General features: G+C 36.0%; 1 protein-coding gene across 8 annotated transcripts in view; it reads right to left on the bottom strand.

Annotated features, from left to right (window-relative positions):
• The window catches only part of Ube3d (ubiquitin protein ligase E3D), a 144,313-nt gene that overhangs the window by 60,695 nt on the left and 60,811 nt on the right, over positions 1 to 22,807 (bottom strand). For all 8 annotated transcript variants that reach the window (XR_013425022.1, XR_013425023.1, XM_078019685.1 and 5 more), the window contains one exon: positions 4,481 to 4,619. Coding sequence is in view for 6 of the 8 variants with exons in the window: in XM_078019685.1 (XP_077875811.1) it covers positions 4,481 to 4,619 (139 nt within the window). In the remaining 2 variants the exon portion in view is untranslated. The remainder of the gene's footprint in view (positions 1 to 4,480; positions 4,620 to 22,807) is intronic.

The raw sequence follows: 22,807 nt of genomic DNA, 5'->3' as shown, positions 1-22,807 counted from the left end.
GCCCTATCAGATTCAAAGCTGTCCTCAAAGGACTTCAGGTTAGGAACCAGAGCTGCCCATCAACATGGATATGGAAATGACCTTGTACTGCCTCACTCTAGAATTCTGAAGCATGCCGATGGGAATAAACTAGCAACAGTAATGGTCATGCCAGCCTGCAAGCTGCCTACTCCAAAGAAGCCCTCTGCCCACTCCATGGAAGTCCTCTGATACCCCTCTGCCTTGGTTTCTGGTATCAAAGCTTGACCCATTTCTGCTGCTGTGATCTGCAATGCCCAAGGAGCCCTGTGCTACATGCCAGGCACTTCACTGGTCTGACTTGCCAGATCTTTCTAAGGGCTAAACTTTTCTTCAAGTCTTTCTCATTTGTACAAAGCCCCAGGCTACAATTTCAATGCCTATACCCACCTTTGCTCAAATTTATTGAAATATCTCAAATTTAGACCTTACCTTGAGTCTAGTCTTGTTCCAGCAGAGATAGGGCTGAAGCTTCTGTCCTTGAATTTGTGCTATTCATGCCTTTTTGCTTCCCTCCAGCTCAGTCTTTTAGATTCCTATGGTGCCCCATGGCCATGCCAATTTGCATCTATCCAGTCATCTAGTCCTCCAGCATTTATCAACTTCTCTCTACAAACAGGCACTGCTCTGAGTTCTCTAGGTGCAATATTGAACAAAAACAGACACTCCCTGTTCTCATATAGACACACTTTAGTCATGGAAAAAAAAATAAATGAATCCAATCATTTCAAATTGTAAAAGTACTAAGCAAAAAAAAAAAAAAAGGTGAAAGTTGTAAAGTAATGGTGACTGGGAGAAAGGGATTCAGTGAAGGAGACAGGTTAGGCCTCTTGGGAGTGGAGACACCTGAGCTGAGACCTGCAGGACAATATGAAGCCAGCCATGCAAAGACCTCATATAGAATAGTCTCATCAGAGCAGAGCCAACAGCCAGTGCACAGATGCTACAGGCAGAACCAGCCTGTGATAGGGAAGGGAGAAAAAGGCTAGTGAGTGTGACTAGATCAGAGTAAAGGACAAGAAGAGAAAGTTAGAAAAGAGGCTAGAAAGGGAAGCAGGCCAGATGGTGCCCATCCTCACAGGCCAAGATAAAGAGTTTGTATTTTATTCTGATTGCAATAGGAAGCCATGGAAGAATAAGTATGACATGAGGAATGATAAGTCCATCCCTCTTCTTGAAGCTGCAACAACTACAGTACATATGCACTCAGCAATATGTCAGGGATTCTGAACCAAATCCTGCATTCTGTTTGCTGATAGTCACACAAGGGATACTACAGTGCTGTAACCGAGTAGAAGCTAAAATTATAATACTACCACCAAAAGCTATCCCTGTTGGCCTGAGAAATGTTATAGTGTAATTCAAGAAGGCAACATTTCATATATGTTAATAGCTCTCATTAATAAGATAAACCCTTCCCCTTGGGATTTGGCAGTAATAACAACTCCAGCAGGAGTGGCATCCGAATCCTAAAATAACAGCTTTACAGAGAAAATAGAATTGCTCACGGTGACTACCTCAGCCTGAAAAGTAAGAGAATTGGAAATGTAAAGATAGTATCTGTAACAAGTGTCATTCTACTACTTTACAGCTCTTGCCAAAATAGCTCTTTAAAAAAAAATGTACATGAAAGTGAGTTTCCAATTAAAAAAATAAATCTCAAATATAGGCAAATAGTGTCCCTACTTCTTGCAATTATAATAAATGATTAAGTAGGTGTCACAAAGATGGAAAGGCAGAGCATCTCTTCCAAATCCTGAAAGACACCTTCCTCATTTTAACTGATCCTTTGTCTGGAGTGAAGACTTGCATAGGGAAGCTGACACCTGGAGTGTCCCTGATAAACTACATCTTTCCAGGGGTAAGAGCAGAGATGAAACTTTAGCAGACATTGCTCATAAGATTCTGCCAATTTTCTCTATACTTCTCAAGCCAGTGTATGTGCTCCTGACAATAACATTCAGCAAACAGCCTAAACTCAGATGCAGTACAATCACCAAGAGAGGACAATGAGCAGTTAATATCCAGACTGTTTAGGAGCTCCTATGATTAAGATGCTGAGAGCATACTCATGCCACCAATGACAGGGGCTTTCATGCACCTGTGTTTACATGAGACTGGGAGGGCACTTACAGAGGACAAGACATTTTCTGTCTCATGGAGAAGAAATACAGGTTAGCCCTCTTCTCAAATCCCTCAAACTTGGTTTAGATTACTCTTTTGCTTTTAGTATCTTTAACACTTGTGTTGAGGTTACTTTGTAATAAAAGTACTCTCAATTTGTATCACACATGGATGACTACCTTATCTCCCCCAATATGCCATAAACTCCTCGAAGACAGAGTCATCTCTCTGGCTGCTCGCTTACCCCTGGTATAAAGTTTTCTAACAGTACATAAGAGAGACAGGGAAATAAAAAATAATAGTCTTCCAGCTTCACTCCCCCAAAATAACTACTGTTAAGTTTCTTGTAATTCCCTCCATTAAACTTTGTGGCCTTACATAAACTTTTGTGTTATACACTATTTAATCCATGGAGTAAAACTTAGAAGAAACGTGGATTGATATCACATAATTTTAAATCATTTCTAATTCAAGGAAGTATACAAATAAAGAATTATAAATTACCATAAAATAAGGGTACATATGTGGATGTACCCAGTAGATATATCCTGCCTCCATCCACCACTCACACCCCGTGCCCCCAGCTACCAAGACTTTAGTAAGCACTGCAGTTGTGTGGCATGTGGAGCAACCCTAGCACAGGCCTGGTGAGTTCAGTGCAGTCTCTAATCCACCAGGTATTCTGAGGTCAACTCAATCCATCCTTTTGGATCTCATTTTCCTCTCCCCCACAACAAGAAGGTGTCCCTTCAGGTCCTTTTGATGAAGAGTCCAGGATTGAAGCTGATCGAGTAACACCAAATACAAATAGGCATGCTAAGGCCAAAGACAGAACTTTTTGTCAGGGCCCAAGATAAGAAACAGGCAGAAAATCATAGAAACAACCAATGCAACAGATTTCTAAGAGATTATGGGCATAAATTAAATTGAAGCAGCTATTTTTTAAATCAATTTCCTGAGATATAATTCCTAGAAAATCTTAGATGTCTCATTTGACTACATACTAGAGATACACCAAATAATATTTACTGCTCTTTAAGTTACCTTAGTATATGTCAGCAACTCTCCAGAAGCAGAACCATATTTATTCTTTCTAAGAAATGCTACAAAATTACATATAAGAGGTTGTGAGGGGAAGGGGGAAAAAAAAACCAAGGGAGAGAATTAAATTACAGCAGATGGGATAGAGAGAGAAGATGGGAAGGGAGGGGAGGGGGGATAGTAGAGGATAGGAAAGGTAGCAGAATACAACAGTTACTAATATGGCATTATGTAAAAATGTGGATGTGTAACTGATGTGATTCTGCAATCTGTATACGGGGTAAAAATGGGAGTTCATAACCCACTTGAATCTAAAGTATGAAATATGATATGTCAAGAGCTTTGTAATGTTTTGAACAACCAATAAAAAAAAAAAAAGAAATGCATGTGGCCTTCCTACAAGCATCTGAAGGCTTGTGATTACTTTTCCATTGTCATGAGTCACAGATGTGTTCAATTATACTCAGTATCTACAGGGCCACAAGTTAGGCCACTAGTTAACATCTTAATTTAATTTTATTTTTTTTGGTACTGGAGATTGAACCCAGGAATGCTTAACCACTGAGCCACATCACCATTTTCAGAAAGGGTTGCAGTAAATTGCTGAGGGCCTTTGCTAAGTTGCTGAGGCTGGCCTCAAACTTGAGATCCTACTGTTTCAGCCTCCCAAGATGCTTGGATCACAGGCATGTGCCACTGTGCTGGCTTAACATCTTAATTCTCATTTGCCTTCTCACTGACAATTAGACGGCTATTAAGAAGAGAGTCTTCCTGCTGATCATCGTACTGGTAAATCTACATGCGGCACTGCATTGTACCGGGAGCACAATTAAATATCCAGGGGAGTGGGAAGTGCTAAAAGAAGGACAGAGGAGAGAGAGGGAAATGGGAGTAGGGAAGATACTATCCAGGTTAAAGATTTTGATTTCAGGCAGCTGACATCAGTAAAGCCAATAGTAACGGTTGAATATTCTTGCTCTACTCTAGGGCAAAGCATAGAGGAGGGAAGTGGCATCTGCAAGTGTTGTTGCCACATCTTCTTGTTTTTTTCTATAAGAGGCAATAAAAATGGAGGTTCAGAGAACAAGCCTTGGGTTCTCCCACTGCTAGGCAACTCCCTAATCAGTTCTGAGTCTCCATTTGTTCATTACTTAAAATGAGGCACAGCAACACGTACATTATGTTATTATTACTACTATTTGAAAATATGAATTTTCTTGGGCTATCTCCTGTGAAGGATCCTTGAAAAAATAATTACAAGTTAAAATGAGAAATCACACTCTAGAGTATCCCTTACCTGAAATGAATTCATTTGGCGAAGGGATGGTGGCAGGATGGCATTACTCCTTGATAGTATCAACAGCAGCTCCAAACAGGTTGCAGCAGGCAGGGTTAATGAGTGGACACTGATGTCACTTTCCCAGGAGCTGGCAAGCCTGGAACACCAACACATTGACTTTGATAAATGCAATGTAATTATTTTTCAAATCTGACCTAGAAGAAGAAAACTTTCAGTTGTGGGAGAAAATAAATGCAATGTACAAAAATAAAGTGTATTAAAATTTTACAAAGAAAATGTCCAAGACATTTTTATAATGTTGGTAGTACAAAGCAGATGGATTAGGCAATTCTCAGGCCACCATTTCTTACCCAATGCATAAGAGTCATAGCAAAAGCACTTATCTTTGTGGGATCTGTTGGCAGGGAGGTGGGGAATAATGGCTAACACATTGTGGTGATTCCTATGTTCTATATGCTCTGCTCTACGTGGAATATCTTGTTCATACCTCAACAACTTAAGCAAAGGAACTATTGTTATCCCCACTGTACAGATGTAGAAATGGTTTCTAAACCAGACAGGCCTTTATGAAATACTAGTTCAGTGATTTTCAAACTTGTGAAAAGTAAAGAATCCTTTTGTTTAAACAAAAAAAAAAATCTTGTAACAGTTCCAACTTACAATACAAATAAAAGCAAAGCTGCTCTGTTTGAAGGGCAGCATTGGCAGCAGGCCTCTTTCATCTTCCAGAGTGGCCCTTGAAGCGGCTCTGTTCTATCCTGTGGAGCCCATTTGAAAATCCTTTCATTTGAGAGATCGGGAAATTGAGGTCAAGGGACTTGTCTGAGATGAGACAGAGGTGTAGAAAGTGATAAGGGTGGGCCTAGAATCCTGGTTTTCTCCTCCTTTCTTTTTACTAGTAAAAAGAAAAAATCAGGAAATAATGAGAAAATAACATAATAAGAATAATACAGCCAGGCACAGTGGTGCACATTTGTAATCCCAGCAGCTCAGGAGGCTGAGACAGGAGAACCACAGGTTCATAGCCAGCCTCAGCAACATTGAGGCCCTCAGCAACTCAGTGAGACCCTGTCTCTAAATATAATACAAAATAGGGTTGGGGATGTGGCTCAGTGGTTGAGTGTCCCTGAGTTCAATCCCCAGTATCTCCCCTCACCCAGCAAAACAGAATAATACAAGTAATAGGCTTTTGATTCTTCTACTTATCTATTTCTTGCCTGATCCCCTACTGAAGTGTCTCCTACCACTTCCTAATTTTTAAGAGAAATATATAACCATATAATGTTTTATACTTATTTTATAAGGATGCATGTATTCTTTTGCCATCTCCATAAACTCATGTCTGTAAAGCTACCTTTGCCCAACCCAAATCAGTGGTGAGTAGTGGAGGTTTAAGGGGCATCGGTGATGAAGGCCATAATGGATTTTAGTGCTTTGTAGGAAGAGTCATGACAAACAGTACCAGTTCCATGCAGCCACAACACCAATCAGGTTGTTTATTATGCTAATATATTTCTGATGTGGGTGGCAGAGTTAAACCGCCTCTGAAGCATTTGCCGGTAAGCTGAACACGAATGGGCACTGCTCACTTTCCTAAAAATGATCTAATTTCAGCAAGGGCATGTTTGTCTTCTCTGTTTTTTTTTTTTTTTGTTCTGTTTTGTTTTGGTTATACATGGCAGTAGAATGTATTTTGACATACATACATATATGGAGTATAACTTCCTATTCTTGTGGTTGTACAGGATGTGGAATTACACTGGTCATGTATTTATTCATATATGAACATAGGAAAGTTATGTCTGATTTATTCTACCGTCTTTCCCATTCCCATCCTCCCTCCCTTGCCTCCATTACCCAGTGGACCTCCACCCCCCATCCCCACCCCCACCTATTGTGAGTCAGCATCTGCATATCAGAGAGAACAGTGGCTTTTGGTTTTGGGGGATTAGTTTATTTCACTTAGCATTATAGTCTCCAGTTCCATCCATTTACTGGCAAATGCCATAATTTCATTCTTCTTTATGGCTGAGTAATATTCCATTGCGTATGTGCTTCTCTGTGTTTTAAAAATTATTATTTTATATTGACTGACTATTAATCTCTGTGGTTTTGCTCATTATATAGCATTCTCAAAATATCTGCTGTCTTTTCAAACTTCGTTCTGTCACAGTTGACTCTCAAGTTCACTCTCCACCTACTTTCTTATGCCCTCCACCATGCTGTTACTTTCCATCTCTGTGTGCTCTGTATGGCATATACAGTCTTCTGGGCCTGCGAGGCTACTCTCTTTCCTGATGAACCTCCACTCATCTTGCAAGAGCCACTCAGGTGTCATTTCTTTTGAGAACCTTGGGTCTAACCTGCCTAATATCATATTTATATCTATTATAACACTTACTAGTGCCTCTCTTAGTATTTTTATTCTTTCTAGATAAGACATGAGTGGATTTCTCTAACTTTGTAGGCTCATTTGGGAAAACAGATTAGAAAGCTGCCTCCAAATTGCACTTCTGTAGATGCACTCACATATTAACTTTCTATTGACTTTTTTTTCATTTACATTTGTATGTTTAAGAAATAATTTAAGTGTTTAGAATTTTTACCCTAGACAGCGCCCCCACCATCTACAACCAGGATCACCAAAGCTACTTTCATTCTGAATTTTTTTTTTTAAAGTAAAGTAAAAAAGGTTTTTATTTTTTTTCAGCAAAGGCCACTGGACACTGCCCAGGACTGTGAATGCCCCTTGGAGGTCTTCTGGGAATCTCCAAGATCTAACCCAAGCTGCAGAGCTTCAGTAAGAGTCCCCAGGGATGAAGTGGGCTGTGCCACCTGTGGAGGGGCCTGCTGGAATACAAAGTCCTTATCATTTTCTTTCACTTTTGGTAGTAATATATTAAAAGATAAATTATACAAATAAATATTTTGACAAGAGGTATCTCCGTTTGGCATCACCTAACATGTTCTTCATAACAACATATGCTTAAATTTTATCAGCCCAGGCCTTAGGCACTTAAAATTCAGTTTATCTTAAAATGATCATCAAAGTGGTCATGTGCAGTTCAGGGCATGTGTGCTGACAAAGCCCAAGGTATCTGCCTCAACTATCCACCCATGGCTCAAATATCAGTACCATGTCCGTCAATGATACAGGCACTTTAAGAAACACAGGGCAAAATCTGGATTACTTATGGCTTTCCTCCAAAGACATCATAGGTTATTAAACCTAACTCAGTACTCTTCCACAGTACACCAACCAGAAGGATACTTCAAAAGGAAGGATGAACTAGACATCAATTGAAACCTATTTCCGTGATTTCCTGGGAAGGAAAAGCTTTCCTAAGAAGTCGGAACTGTCAGCCAAATGACCTTAAGTCTAAGCGACCAAAATGCAAGCAGAGGACATACCATCCTTGTTTCTAAAGTTCTGCCTCGAGAAAATTCCCTAGAGAAGCAACTGTGGCCTATCTCCTTTAAAAGAGGCAACGTGAAGAGGACAAAAAGTCACCTTCTACCACTTCTAACAAAAAACAGTGAAATTGAGACTGAATCAAACCAATCAATATCAAGAAAATAACCTGAGAAAATAGAAAGTGATATAGACTTTTAGAAAATATGAGGGTCATTTAATGTAACACACTAAAATGTCAAATATATATTATATAACAATTCAGTACTAAAAATCAAAATATTTAAAGGTTCAACATACTATATAAAGAACAAAAATGATACAATATGGGAGAACTTGAGATGGAAACATTCACTTAAATCTCATGTTTCTCATCTTTTAGTAGATGATATGGAGTTTTCAGTCCTAGATGCACCAAAGCCAGGAGCCTAGAGGTGGGGTTGTGGCTCAGTGGTAGAGCACTTGCCTAGCATGTGTGAGGCACTGGGTTTGATCCCCAGCACTACATAAAAATAAACAAATAAAAGTATTTACAACTAAAAAAATTTGTAAAAAAATGAAGGCAAATAGACTATTAAAGATATTGAAATACAATGTTCATATCCGTAGATTTTATAAATTCACTTTAAAAGTTGCAATAATGATAAGCCCATTAATTTGAGCTCTCAAAACAGGAAAACAAGCAAATGATAATTTAGTACTAGAATCATTAATAAGCAACATATTTAATATATAAGTTCTATAAGTAAGCAAAATTTAAAAAATTTTTTATAAGCCATTCTCAAGAACATAAAATTCTGAAATAACTAAATGTGTTGGTGCATCTGTTATATTAAATATTTTAATTTATATTTAATAAGTAGTTACTTATACAAATAAGTAAATACTGAAATTTATAAGTAGTGGAGGTATGTACATTTTTTCAGGATAAAATTTATATAAATTTTAATATCAGGTTCATTAAGTAATAAACTGTGTCCCTAAGACAATTTTCTCAAAAAATTTTAAAAGGAAAGTTTTGACCTTTTCAAATCACAAAGGTCAACACTGGTCTTTAATACTCTTTGAATTAAAGTGCTCTTGGAAAGATGGAATTTAGGTACACAACTCCTAAAAACTATGCCTTTTGAACTTTGCTGGTAAGAACTCTAAGCCTGTCAAGACAAATCTCCCCTACATCAAAAAGTGTAGGAAAACGGTTCTACTTTAAGTAAGGTATCATAAGACAATCTCATAATTACATGTATTAACTCTTGCCAAAAAATAAGAGATTTTTAAAATAAATAAATACCTGTATTACTGCAAGACACCAGCGACTTAGAATGTAGGAATAAGACTGGGAGTGTGTTCATTAAGGAGAGAACCTACCCTACCAACAAGCCTGTTGGAAACATCATAACTGAACATATGTTATTGAGAGCATCTAAAGAGACCAGCTACTCCCTCAGACATTAATAAAAAGTTTTGTTACAGAAAATGTCAAATATCCAAAAGGAGAGAGAAAAGAAAAGTGGGTCCATGTAACTAAACTGAGGAAAAACCTAAATACATTAACCTGCTTCACCTGCTGGTAGTTGCTGTATTTAGTTGAATTTTTAAAATTACCAGTTTTAGAGATCCATTCCACATGTGGGTCATGATGGTGACACCTGATACAGCTGGATGACCCATGTCCTGTTCCTTGATGACTTCTTAAACTCTAAATCACCTTTCCCACACCTCAGCCCATAAACAGCCACAAATCTGACCCTTGGAGAGGCAGATTTGAAACTTGCTTTCCCATCGCCACCCATGGTGACCAATTAATAAATTCTTTCTTTTTCTAAAAACTCATCTAAGTGATTGACATATTGCATGGGAGACAATACCCTATTTCAAACCATCCTTTTCACATGGTCAACTCTGCTTGTCTGCATCCCCATATACTACCACCAACCCTGAATTACTTTGGAAGAAACCACAGACAACATATCATTTCATAAGGAAACATTTCAGTATATATCTCTAAAAGATTCTTTTTGAAGAGGTACCTACACATAATTCATTATGCTTAAAAATTCAATAATATTCTAGTATCAATTTTGTAGTCAGTGTTCAATTTCCTCAGTTAACTCATTAATAATGTTTTCACAGTTTGTTTGAGTCTAGACTAAACAAGGTCCATACACTTGTTGACACTTTTTTTTTTTTTTTTTTTAAGATGGGGTCTTGCTATGTTGCCCAGGCTGGCTTCAAACTTGTGATCTTCCTGCCTCAGTGTCCTGAGTAGCTGAGATTACAGGCATGTGTCACAGTGCCCAGCTTGACATGTGTTAAATCATCCTTACTCTGTATGCCACATATTGTATGGCTCCATCTGTATGAAATGTTCAGAATGGGCAAATCTATCTACAGAAAGTAGATAAGAGATTGTCATGGGCTAGAAGGAGGGAGCAATGGGAAATGAGTGCTAACGGATACAGTATTATACTTTGGGGTGAAAAAATATTCATGGTTGCAAAACCTTGTAAATACACGGAAACACCCTGAATTGTATCCTTTAAAACAGCAATTTTATTGTGTGTACATCATATTTCAACTTAACAAAGAAAGGAATTTGAGGGAAAAAACTACCTGTAAGAACAAAAGGTGGCTTTAGGACATGAACAGAATATTGCACACACTGGCCTAATTATGTAATAATGAACTAGTAAAAATATTCCCAACAGAAACTAAAAAATATTAAAGCTTCTACTGCAATTAATTCTAGACAATATTTACTTGCAAACAGACAAACATGAGGTAAGCTGGCCTTTATACCGTGTATTTATATTTAACTTAAAAATAATTATAATGTTTATTTTTATTTTGTTATTCTTTTATTCCCGTTCCCTGATTCAACTGGGAAAATCAATCTTCAAATTATTTATTGCCAGGTTAGCATTTGCTCTTCTTTGCCCTTCATCTATTTTTTTTCCCATTTTAAGACTTTAAACCATTCTTCTCACTTTTTACTTCATATTTTGAGATAATTGTATTCAAATGCAATGTAAGATGTAATAAAGACCCAGTTTCCCCTAGTGATAATATTCTAGATAACTGCATTGACAGTGATAAAACTCAGCCAAACTGACAATGAATTTCATCAGTTAGATATGTGTTCATTTGTATATGTGTGTGTTCAGTTCCATGCAATTTTATCACATATGCAGATCCACATGACCACATTCACATTAAAACAGCCAATATACATAACTATTCCATCACAAAGATCTCTCATGATACCAAGGGACACAGCTATCTCTTTTCATCCATTCTCCAATCCCTTCTCCCTGGCACTCATTAATCTGTTCTTCATCTTCATAATTTTACTTCAAGAATGTTATATAGCTGGGCACAGTGGCAGATACCTATAACCCAGCTACTTGGAAGGCTGAGGAAGGAGGATCACAAGTTTGAGGCCAGCATAAATAATTTAGCAAATAAAATTTAAATAGGGCTAGAGATGCCTCATGGAGGCATGAGGTCTCCAATACCAAAGAGGAAAGAAAAATGAATACTAATGTTAATGAATTTATTTAGGGTGTCAACTTTTTGAGATTGGCTTTTTTTTTTTCCACTCTGTATAATCCTCTCAGGACTCATTCAAGTTATTGTGTGTATCAATAGTTCATTCCTGGGTTGAGAGTGTGGCTCAGTAGTACGGTGTTTGCTTAGCATACACAAGGCACTAGGTTTAATTCCCCCACACACACACACAAAGTTTATTCCTTTTCATTGCTGAGTAGATTCCCATAATATCAATGTACCACAGTTGCTTAACCATTCATCTAGGGAAAGACATTTGGCCTGATTTCTGGTTTTGGCTATTATAACTAATAGCTATGAGTTCCTGTGAACATTTTTTTGTATACAGGTTCTGGGATGAACATGTTTACACTCTTTCCTAGGATAAAAGTCCAAAAGTCCAAAACTGGGTCATATGATAAATACATGTTTAAAATTTCTTAATTTTAATGTGATCAAACATGAAATTCTTTCTTTAAGCTTGCTACTTTGGGTGTCTTGTTTAAGAAATCTTTGTCAAATCCTCATAAATGCATTCTCCCCCCCCTCCTTTTTTTAGCCTCCTTTAACTCTCCCTACTCCCCCACCACCAGTGACCTCTATTACCTACTGGCCTCTCTTGTCCTCAAAGTCAGCTGCTCTGGCAATAATAATTCATTCTCTCTGTTGGGTATCTAATGGTATAAGTGTGTGTATCCAAATTATACCTTGAGTATCTTTTCTCCTCAGTTTTTTTCCCTTGCTATGAACAAGGTTATAATAATGTCTCTTCTTATATATCCTTATATTCTAGCACTTTGACTTATATGGCTAGTCTTTGGAGTGGTATTATCAGGTTGAAGGACATACGCATTTTCCATTTGAATAGATGTTTGCAAAGTCTGTGCCAATTCACATTTACAAACCTGTCACAGAAGACTCTTTGCCCCATAATTCCATTAACAATGACTAACAGATTGAATTTTTGAAGTTTGATGGAAAAAATTGTAATATGCTATTCATTTGGTTTACATTTGCCTAATTCCAATGATCTTGAATGTCTTCAATCCTGCTTTTTCCTGGCACTATGATTTTTACCTAGAAAGCCTGAGAGAGTCTCTTAATAGAGTTAGGAAATGTAGCCAAGAAAATTATGTAAAAACCAAGAGTCTCTCTAGTTCCCAGGCCAGGAGTAGAGGTGAAGGGGAGGCTAAAGATAGTAATGGGAAAATATTTGCTTCTATCACTATAGGATCCATACTTATAAAACACTTAGAAATAAAATTTAACAAAAAAGACAAAGGACCCACAGAAAATAAATTATATAATCTACTTAAGAGCATAAAACAAGAACAAATACAAAGATATGCTTAATATTATAAAAATGTCAATTGTCTCAACATTTATAATTTAATGCAATTTCAATTAGAATCCCAAAAGGAATAGTCTTCATCAGAACTAGATAAAATGACAATATATACAAGGATAATTCTTGAAAATGACCACAAGAAATAAGAATACTGATAAGCAGACTTGCCTTTTAGATACTAAAACATATAATAGAACCAATGTAACTAAATTAATAGTACTGCTACAAGAAATAAATAAGTGGAACAAAACAAAACCTAAAAATGGATTCTAATATTTGTGAAAGGTAATATATTATAAAGGTATTTACCCATGATAAATGATACTATAGTTTGAGAAAGATATGAATTACTTACTTATAGTACCAGCTCAAAAAACTATCCATAATGGAAAAAATAAACTTATCTTACAACTTATGCAAAAATAAATTAAAGACGTAGTAAAGGCATAAATATCTAAAAAAAATCAATAAAAATATTCATAAAATCTAAAAAAACTATATCAAACCATATGCTAGAAGTGTTTTATCATTTTTTAAAAATACACTTAACAAGTTTTTTTATAGAGGGCAGAAACTCTGATGATGACAGAAAGAATTTCTAAGAATTGATAAAAAGAGGAGAAAGAATGGGAATTAATGTTTTAAAAGGCTCTTAGGTAGTGACTTTTAAATCATCTGAAGGTAACAAGTCTCTATGATAATATAACCAAAAGTACAGAGTCTGTTTAAAATAGTGCTCATCTTTACAAAGAGAATTTTTGCATACAATTTTGAGTATTTCTCAGATCACTTCCTAATTCACTCATGCCCTTCTTTCATATAAATGGAACCATTTTTGGTACGGATTCTTTTACTTAGCATAATGTTTTCAAGATTCATGAACCCTTGATAAGAATCATTGCTTTCAGATTAAAATCTTTTTTCTAATTTATCATTTGATTAAATAATACAAACAATTTCATTTTGAACTAACTTCTAATAATATACCATTATATCTGTGTTAGGAATATTAATAAATATAACCATTTAGAAAAAGTTTTCAAAGAGAAGCTCTCCTGGCTCACATTTTTTTTTTAACCACATTCCATTAGCAGAAGAAATCAAGTGAAAAAGAGGCTGAGAAACATACTTCCAATCCTTTAATCACCCTCCAGAGTAACCAAGAATGAGGGCTTGGCCATAATAAATTAGGTCCACTCTAATAACATTCTCATAAGCAAACCTCACACTTGGTACTACAGGTTCCCTGTCCCATCAGGGGCAACTCAATTACCCACTAGAGCCATCATTTAAGTCCTTTATCAATGTGGATATGAAGGGTTTCAGATGTATGAGGCACAAAGCAAGGGCTTAAAATGTTTTCTTCCTTCTTCTTCTTCCTTCTCCTCCTCCTTCTCCTTCTTTATAGATCTAAATTTCTTTATTTTTAAAAGAACAAATTATTAAAAACATGTCAGTGAATCTATTGGCATTATTACTACTGAGATTACTGGCATTGATCCACTATCATTAATTACTGAGTGTTTTACTTGGAGCTGTTTTATATGGAAGTTTTTAAGATGTTTTCTTCTTTGAGAATTTACTAGACTCAGTAAAACAAACAGGTTTCTTTTGTTTTTCAGTTTGAGTTGGTTGGCAGTTATGAGTATTGAAGAAAATGAGAAACCCATATCTGATATCAGCAGAAAAGAGAGATGCGATCTATCAGAACTCTATCAGCAACTTCAGATACCTTCAGATACCTTCAGAAGTGGGCGGATCCTGGTGGTCTGCCCATGTCCAACTGCATTCTTCCCTACTTTCACAGAATACTGTCCTATTCACTATCCCTGGCTTTTCTCCATTCCTTTTCCTAAGTCCATGCTAGGATTCCCTCCCTTGGAAATCCATACACTCTTCCTCACAAGAGAGAAGCTGACAATATTGTGATTCAATTTAGAAGAATTAAGCCTGGTCAGTTTTGGTAATTTTTACCAAAAATTTACCATGACTTACATGACCCTAAATACCACATGGCTTTTTCTGACCTACTGGGAAACAAATTATAATGACTAAGAATTCTGTCTGCAGTGAGTTGCAGTGAAATGTCCACCAAACCATGTAAGGGCTAGGTCAACAGCCCACGGCAATATGGAGAGGTGGTGAAATTTAGAGGTAGGGCCTTCTTCTCTCTCTTTCTCCCCCTCCCTTCACCCCCCTTCACAGCCAGGCTGCTATGAGGTGAGCATTTTCCCCTGCCATGAATTCCCACCATGATGTGCTGCTTCACCACAGGACCAAAAACAATGGAGCCAGCTGACCATAAAATGAAACCTCCAAATGTGAACCAAAATTAAACTTCTTTCTTTTTAAGTTGATGATCTCAGGCATTTTGTTACAGAAACAGAAGGATGACTAGCGCATTACCCTTCCATGAAGAGAGATGACATCCAAATGCCAAGATCATGCTCCCAGGCAAGAGCCTTTCATTTCAGAAAATGTCCTCAGGTTGAAGACCTAAGATCTTTTGTGAAGTCACATGTCAATGAAACTCTGGTAGAATTTATTTTAAATTTGTTCTTAAAAATAATCATATAGAAGGATGAGCTAGCAATGTGTTGGAAGTGCCCTGGTTTCAAGCCACAAATTTAAAGATGGTACATAATCCCATAAATTTAAATATACATTAAAATAGTTTGGTATTCTTTTTTCTACTGTTTATACTGTAGATCTCTATAATTTTAAGGAGTTATAAATAAAATGATGCACTTTAGTAGGACATTTTCTATTTCTAAAATCTGAACATGAATCATTCACATGACCAAAAATTGCCATTTTTTAAAAAGAAATATATGTTTAGTCTGTCCTTTTAAAGTTCTCTTAAATAAACTATGATATAAATCAAATCATTACCATTTAACTTTCAAAGTACATCTGTTTAAAAGTATGCTTTAAAAATACATTAAAGGATTTTTTTAAAGCAATATAAGTGACAAGCTACGTAAGAGGTGTTTTGGAATCTGTTGTTTCTACCACAGGTAACTTAACTAAAAACTTTATTCAGAAATCCTCATTCAAATTGTATGATGGAATACATAAACCAAATTATGGTAAGGAAAAAAAAACAGGCCAAAAAAAAAAAAAGTAAAAAGTAAAGCTACTTTCATTTTGAGAACATTTTTAAAAACCTGTCTTTGAGTGCTTTAACCTAATCATTAATATATCAAATAAAGTATAGTTTTCCACAGGAAATTAATCAAATGATTTTAATAAATTAAATCACATTTAAATTAAGATCAAGTAATTTTAATCTTTAAGTTTAGATAATTTGCCTGAAACTAACCTAATAAATAGTTTTGTTCCATGAAAAAGGTACTTAAGTTACTAAATTTAAAATTCAGGATTTTTATCATTGTTAGAAATACTGTAGTTTTTCTAGATATTAAAAATGTGGGAATGAAGGGAAGGGAACAGGGACAGGAATAGGAAAGATAGTGGAATGAATCTGACTTAGACTTGACTTAATTAGAATAAGATATACTTCATGTTTATATAAACATGTCAAAATATATCTACTGTCCTGTAAAACTAAAAAGAACAAGTAAAAATATAAAAAATAAAATAAAAAAATCAAAATGTGGTACTTGAAAATTGACAACTTTGGTGGCTGCTATTAATATGATATTTTTCTTGGATAACAAAATATACAAAATAAGTAAAACAAATGACTGGCTACTTGAGATGACTTGAGTAGATATATTATCTATTTTTAAGAGAAGGATAAAGAAATGTCAGTAGAACTAGAAAGACTTTTTTTTTAAAGTGCTTAGAAAAAAGCTCATTTCCAAGATGGCAAAATTATTCAGGAAATTTTGTTTAACTACAAATAAGGTAAAAGCTGATGTTAGTTACATTCACCAAAACAAACCTGGGGATACAAAGAACCTGAATATATTTCAAGATGACAAAATTTTTCCTGCAGCAGCTCCAGCTTCTTTGGAGAGTCAAATGTCTGACCAAACATTCAACCTAGTATCCATTCATATTTTTATTATGTCCAATCAAACCATAATCTGGTGCTAGGATCCCATTAGGTCTTGCAACCTAATCACAGCCAGCTTAAGTCTATCAGACACAAAACAGCTGTTTTAACAGTTGGGTTTCTCCAAAATTAAAATAGTCTAATCCTGACAGTGCCTAGCAACTCAACTGTTAAAACAGCTGCTCAAGTTGAAGAGTTAAAAACCAAGTATATATACAGTTTTCCTCCTATTTGCAACTATTGTGAGACTCTTTCAGAATAGAAGTTCCTAAACTTACATTCACTTGACATTTTCCAACCTATTTAAATTTTTATATTTGTATTGCTTCTACCTCTGACCTCCAGCCAACACTTCTGCCACCGTCATCTCTCTTGGTGTTTGCCCTTTGTGTCCTTCATGCTCTAAACTATAATTGCCAGTTCCTAGGTTTTGTACTTCCCTCCTTAAAAGTATCATCTGTGGGCTCTACACTCCCATTTCTCTCTCCATTGTCTCTGAAGCATTTTCATTCTGTTGCCAGAGGTGGTAACTCAGAAGCCCCCAGGTTGCGTTAAGTGAAATACTATTTCCAATGACTTATGTTAATACTACTGTGGTTAAATATTGAGGTAAGGTACTTATAAACAATTCAAACATACTCTCTGGCTCATAATTTTCACTTTTGGTCACTTTATAAATTCTTCAAAATTCTGCATTTGTCATGATGTTCTCTTTCAGATATATCTGTTTATCGAGTTATTTATAACGACTCTGTGGCATAGAAAACTAGTCATTAAAAATCATCTTATCAATATGATTACTTTGCTTTTTCTGTATATTCATCTTTTACCCAACCTTTCTATCAACCCATTCATCCATCCACCATGTTCTCATCTTGGCCAGACGTGACAGGCTAACTTGACTCAGATAAGCTTTCTTCAAGCCTGCAAAAGATCTTGATCCTGGCTTGTAACATTTGCCCTTTCTCCTCATATGTCCTCACTTAAACAACTGTACTGCATTACAGATCATTTAAAGCCCTAGCACACAGGGTCTAAGAATAGATTTACTACAGGACTAAGACTCATTAAACCTGAACATATCTACAGAGAACCTGAACATATTTCAAGATGACAAAATTTTTTTCCTGCAGCAGCTCCAGCTCTTCGGCTGGATTATGTACAGAGTGATTCTGGGACATTAATCTCAGAAACCACCTCTCTTCCATGCCCCACTTCTCAGTGCACATACCATAAAGGAAAAGGTGCTCACAGACCTTGTACCAGGCAACACTGTCTTGGGGCAAGTTGATTCTCAAGGACATATCAGAGGGCTCTGTGATTCTACCACTGGAAGTCATTTTAGTAAGTCATGTCAAACACTAAATTATGAGTATAGTAGAGCTAACTTTTCTTAATTAAAGGAGACTTTGAAGTAGAGCTCTGTTTCCACTATCCTATTATCATGTTAGTGCTAAGGACACTAGCCTCAAAGTCTCCTAACTAAATTTTGGAGTCAACCTGGAGAACAGTGTTCATTCTTCCAGGTTACAATATTGTTAGGATCAGTTTTGCTTCACAGGGTTAAACCTAGAAAAGTTTTCATTTTTAATAAGAGCTTAGATAAATAACCCTAAACCCCAAAGGGCCTTGTTAAAGCAGCCTCATAAAAGTTTTACACTTGCATATGAGTTTGAAAAAAAAAAAATGTCTACCTAGCAGTTTGAGCTCCCGCTGACTTCTCTAGCCTTGGGGAAGTTATTGTTAAAATTCATATGTCTCGCTATTTCAAATGATTTAAAGCAGTCTATTATGATAAATCACCATGAAGTACAACAAATGAAAGACACTATTCAAACAAAAATCTCAATTTTAAATACACAAAATACACACAACGCACCCACCTGCATGTTTAAATAGCATTAAGGATCTGATACAGTACTCATCTAATCACATATTCCATCCTCAGAGCCTAGGATAAAAAAACATATTTCATACTAGGTGATCTATTTTCCCTTTCTTTTTTTAGGAGGTCATTTCAACACATTTGACTCTACCCTGGAGAATTAAAGTCTGTGCAGGAAAGTTCCAACAAAACTGGAAACTTAATCAGCTGGAATAACATGAACATAAGTAGTGGGTAATGTTAACATTTTATCACTTCCTTTACAAGACCTGGGAAGATAAAGATTGACACACTGTATTGAAAAAGTGAGAAGATGGGGTCTGTGGCAACTACAACTAAAAAATAAAAATAAATTTTTTTAAAAAGTGAGAAGATGATTGATTACAAACGTAACAGACTCACATTCAAACTAGAAGAGTAGGGATGTGTTTTTTGTTTGTTTGTTTTTTAATGCCTCAGTGTCCAGTATATCATTTTGGGGTAATACACTAAGCGCTTAATTAACACCTATTAATACACAGAGCTACCTCCATCCCCAGTCCTTTTCTTGATAAATTGCTGAGGCTGGCCTCAAACTTGCAATCCTCCTGCCTCAGTCTCCCATGTCACTGGGATTACAGGTGTGTGCCACTGTGCCCAGTACTTAATTAATATTTGCTAAAAGAATTTTTTAAAAATCAACTTAAAGTTCATCTGTGATTTTTATCCCATTACAGGGCCACTACCATTAGTGCTTCTCAGACCTTCCCTCCAGGAACCAAGAATCTCTACCTAAATCTGAAAATGTTTAGATTTCTAAGACAGAACCTCAGAGTAGGACTTGACCTTAGAGAAATTGAGCCCCTCTGCAATATTCCTAATGTGGCAGTCTGGTCTTTGCTCGAAAAATAATCCAGTAACAGGGAGATTCACTGCAAGAAAGTTGTTTATACTGAGCAAAATCTACTCTTCAGAACCTGAGCCCTTCAAAAAATATTTGACAGCATCTAACACGTTCTCCTGATTTTTCTTTAAGCTAACCATTCCCCATTTATTCCAATAGTGATTTATATGAAATGAATGAGTCTCCCTACCATTCTAGCTGTTTTTCAGCTTAGTGACCATTTATTAAGATAAAATCTAGGGCTGGGGCTGTAGCTCAGTGGCAGAGCACTTGCCTAGCATGTGTGAGGTGCTAGGTTCGATCCTTAGCACCACAAAAAAATAAATAAAATAAAAAGGCATTCTGTCCATCTACAACTATAAAAAAAAAGAAAGAAAGAAAGATAAAATCAACTGCTGAGCATGGAGGTGTATGCCTGAAATCCCAGAAGCTCAGGAGGCTGAGGCAGGACGATTAAAAAGTTCAAAGCCAGTCTAAGCAATTTAATGAGACCCAAAGCAACTTAGCAAGACCCTGTCTCAAAATAAAAAAATAAAAAGGGCTAGGAATGTGGTTCAGTGGCTAAGCAACTTTGGGTTCAATCTCCAGTACCTAGAAAAAATTTAAAAAGGTAAAATGAGAAATTCTATCCCATCTGATTCAAATGTATGATATGTCAAGGTCATTGTACTGACATGTGTAACTAATTAAAACAAATAAAAAAACTAAAAAGAAAAAATTTAAAAAGGTAAAAGAATGGGGAGAGTAGAAATATGCCATTCACATAGATCTCATAAACGAGCAGGGGTTTCTAACCTCATACCAAATAAAGTGGATTTCAAGGCAAAGTTAATCAAAAGGGACAAAGAAAGTCATTTCATACTGCTTAAGGGAATTACATACACATCAACAAGAAATAATGATAATAAATATTTATGTCCCTAAAAATGGAGCATCTACATACATTAGACAAACCCTTCTTAATTTCAAGAATTAAATGGATCACAGCACAATAATACTGGGTGACTTTAACACACTTCTCTCATCCCTGGATAGATCAGCCCAACAAAAACTAAATAAAGAACTAAAAAATATAATTAATAATTTAGACTTAACAGACATATATAGAATATTTCATCCATTGATGACTTAGTACACTTTCTTTTCAGCAGCACACAGATCCTTCTCGAAAATAGGCCATCTTAGGCCACAGAGCAAATCTAGCAAATACAAAAAAAAAAAAAAATACAGATAATACCTTGTATTCTATCAGATCAGAATGAAGTGAAATTAGAAATCAATGATAAATAGAAGTGGTGAAAGAGGGTATCCCTGTCCTATTTCAGTTTTTAGAGAGAATGCTTTCAATTTTTCTCCATTTAGAATGATGTTGGCATTGATAGTTTTTATGATATTGAGATATGTTCCTGTTATCACTAGTTTTTCTAGTGTTTTGAACATGAAGAGGTGCTGTAAATTGTTGAATGCTTTTTCTGCATCTACTGAAATGATCATATGATTCATGTCTTTAAGACTACTGATGTGATGAATTACATTTTTTTTTTTTTTGGTACCGTGACTGAATTCAGGGGCACTTGACCAAGTAGCCACATCCCCAGCCATGTATTTTATATTTTATTTAGAGAAAAGTTCTCACTGAATTGCTAAGCACCTCACTATTGCTGAGGTTGGCTTTCAAATCGAAATTCTCCTGTCTCAGCCTCTGGAGCCACTGGGATTACAGGCCTGTGCCACTATGCCTGGCTGCAGCGTAATAGTTTTAATCTGCCTTTCTCTAACTGCTAGTGATGTTGAACGTTTTTTCAAATATTTGTTGACCATTCATATTTCTTCTTCTGTGAAGTGCATGTTCAGTTCCTTTGCCCATTTTTTGACTGTTTTTTTTTTTTTGTGTGTGTGTGTGTGTGCTATTAAGACATTTATGGTTTTGTTACAATATGCAGAAATGTTGAGTTCAATTATTATCTACAATATAAACCTACCCTTTTGCAAACAGTAGGTTTGCAAAAGGGTCTACAGTTTCTGAAGGTGGACAAAGAACTGGGGGTGAGATGTAGGATGAGATGTTGAGTGGGTAGAAGATGAGGATATAGAGTAATTAAATCTTAGGAAGAGGGAAAGAGGAATCAAAAGAAGTTGTCTAGTAGCAGGAGAAAAGAGAGAAAATGATCTGGGGAGACAAGTAAGTGGGAAAACAAAAACCAAACAGAAATATTAAGAAAAATATGAAACACAAATAGGAGATAAAAGAATATACAACACAACTGTAATATACTATTCAGACATCCCAGTCCACAGTAGCTTAATTCATGAAAAGTACTTGGTTTCACAAATGTTAGGGATGTGAGGGAGAGGGGGAGAGAGAGAGAGAGAGAGAGAGAGAGAGAGAGAGAGAGAGAGAGAGAGAGAGAGGAGAATATCTCAAAGGAAGATCCAAGGATTGTTTTTCTTGGCGATCAGTATCTTTTCTGCTTCCCTTCTTGTCCAAATAGGTGGGGTGGTTGTCTGGACTTTATGACTTTTGCTGGTAAATGGATAGATCTGGAGACAATCATGCAAAATGAAATAAGCCAATCCCCCAAAATCAAAGGTCAGATGTTCTCTCTGATATGTGGATGCTGACACACAACAAGGGAAGCGGGAGGGGAAGAATAGAAGTTCAGTGGACTAGACAAAGGGGAATGAAGAGAAGGGATAGAGGATGGGAATAGGAAAGCCAGTGAAATGAATCTGTCATAACTTTCCTACTCCATATATGAATACACCACAGTGAATCTCCATATCTTGTATAACCACAAGACTGGGATTCTAACTAAAATAAGGTATGTTCCATGTTTGTATAAATTTGTTAAAATATACTCTGCTGTTATGTATAACTAAAAAGAACAAATAAAAATATATAAATAGGCAATATTTAGAAGTGTAATATTTCCCGGCATTAAAATAAAGATGTATCAATGACATTAAACCAAAAAAAGCACAAATGACCATCTCAGTCTTATTTACAAAAAAATATGTATGTCAATGATAAATGCCAAATTCCAGATAGAAGGAAAGATAAAAAGGAATGAATTCTGAGAAGCTCCAACTGTGTCAATGCTTAATTTAAAAAACTTATCTAATTGAGTATATAACACATATGGCAACATGGTACAGTTTATAAAAAGCTGGGGAGTAAGAAAATGGATGCTCATTACATTATTCCCTAATTCCTCCATAAATTCAAAAT

Source organism: Ictidomys tridecemlineatus, chromosome 8 (genome assembly GCF_052094955.1).
Source record: "Ictidomys tridecemlineatus isolate mIctTri1 chromosome 8, mIctTri1.hap1, whole genome shotgun sequence".
Taxonomy (NCBI): Eukaryota; Metazoa; Chordata; class Mammalia; order Rodentia; family Sciuridae; genus Ictidomys; species Ictidomys tridecemlineatus.
Note: the sequence above shows the minus strand (reverse complement) of the source record. Positions and strands in the feature narration are given on the sequence as shown.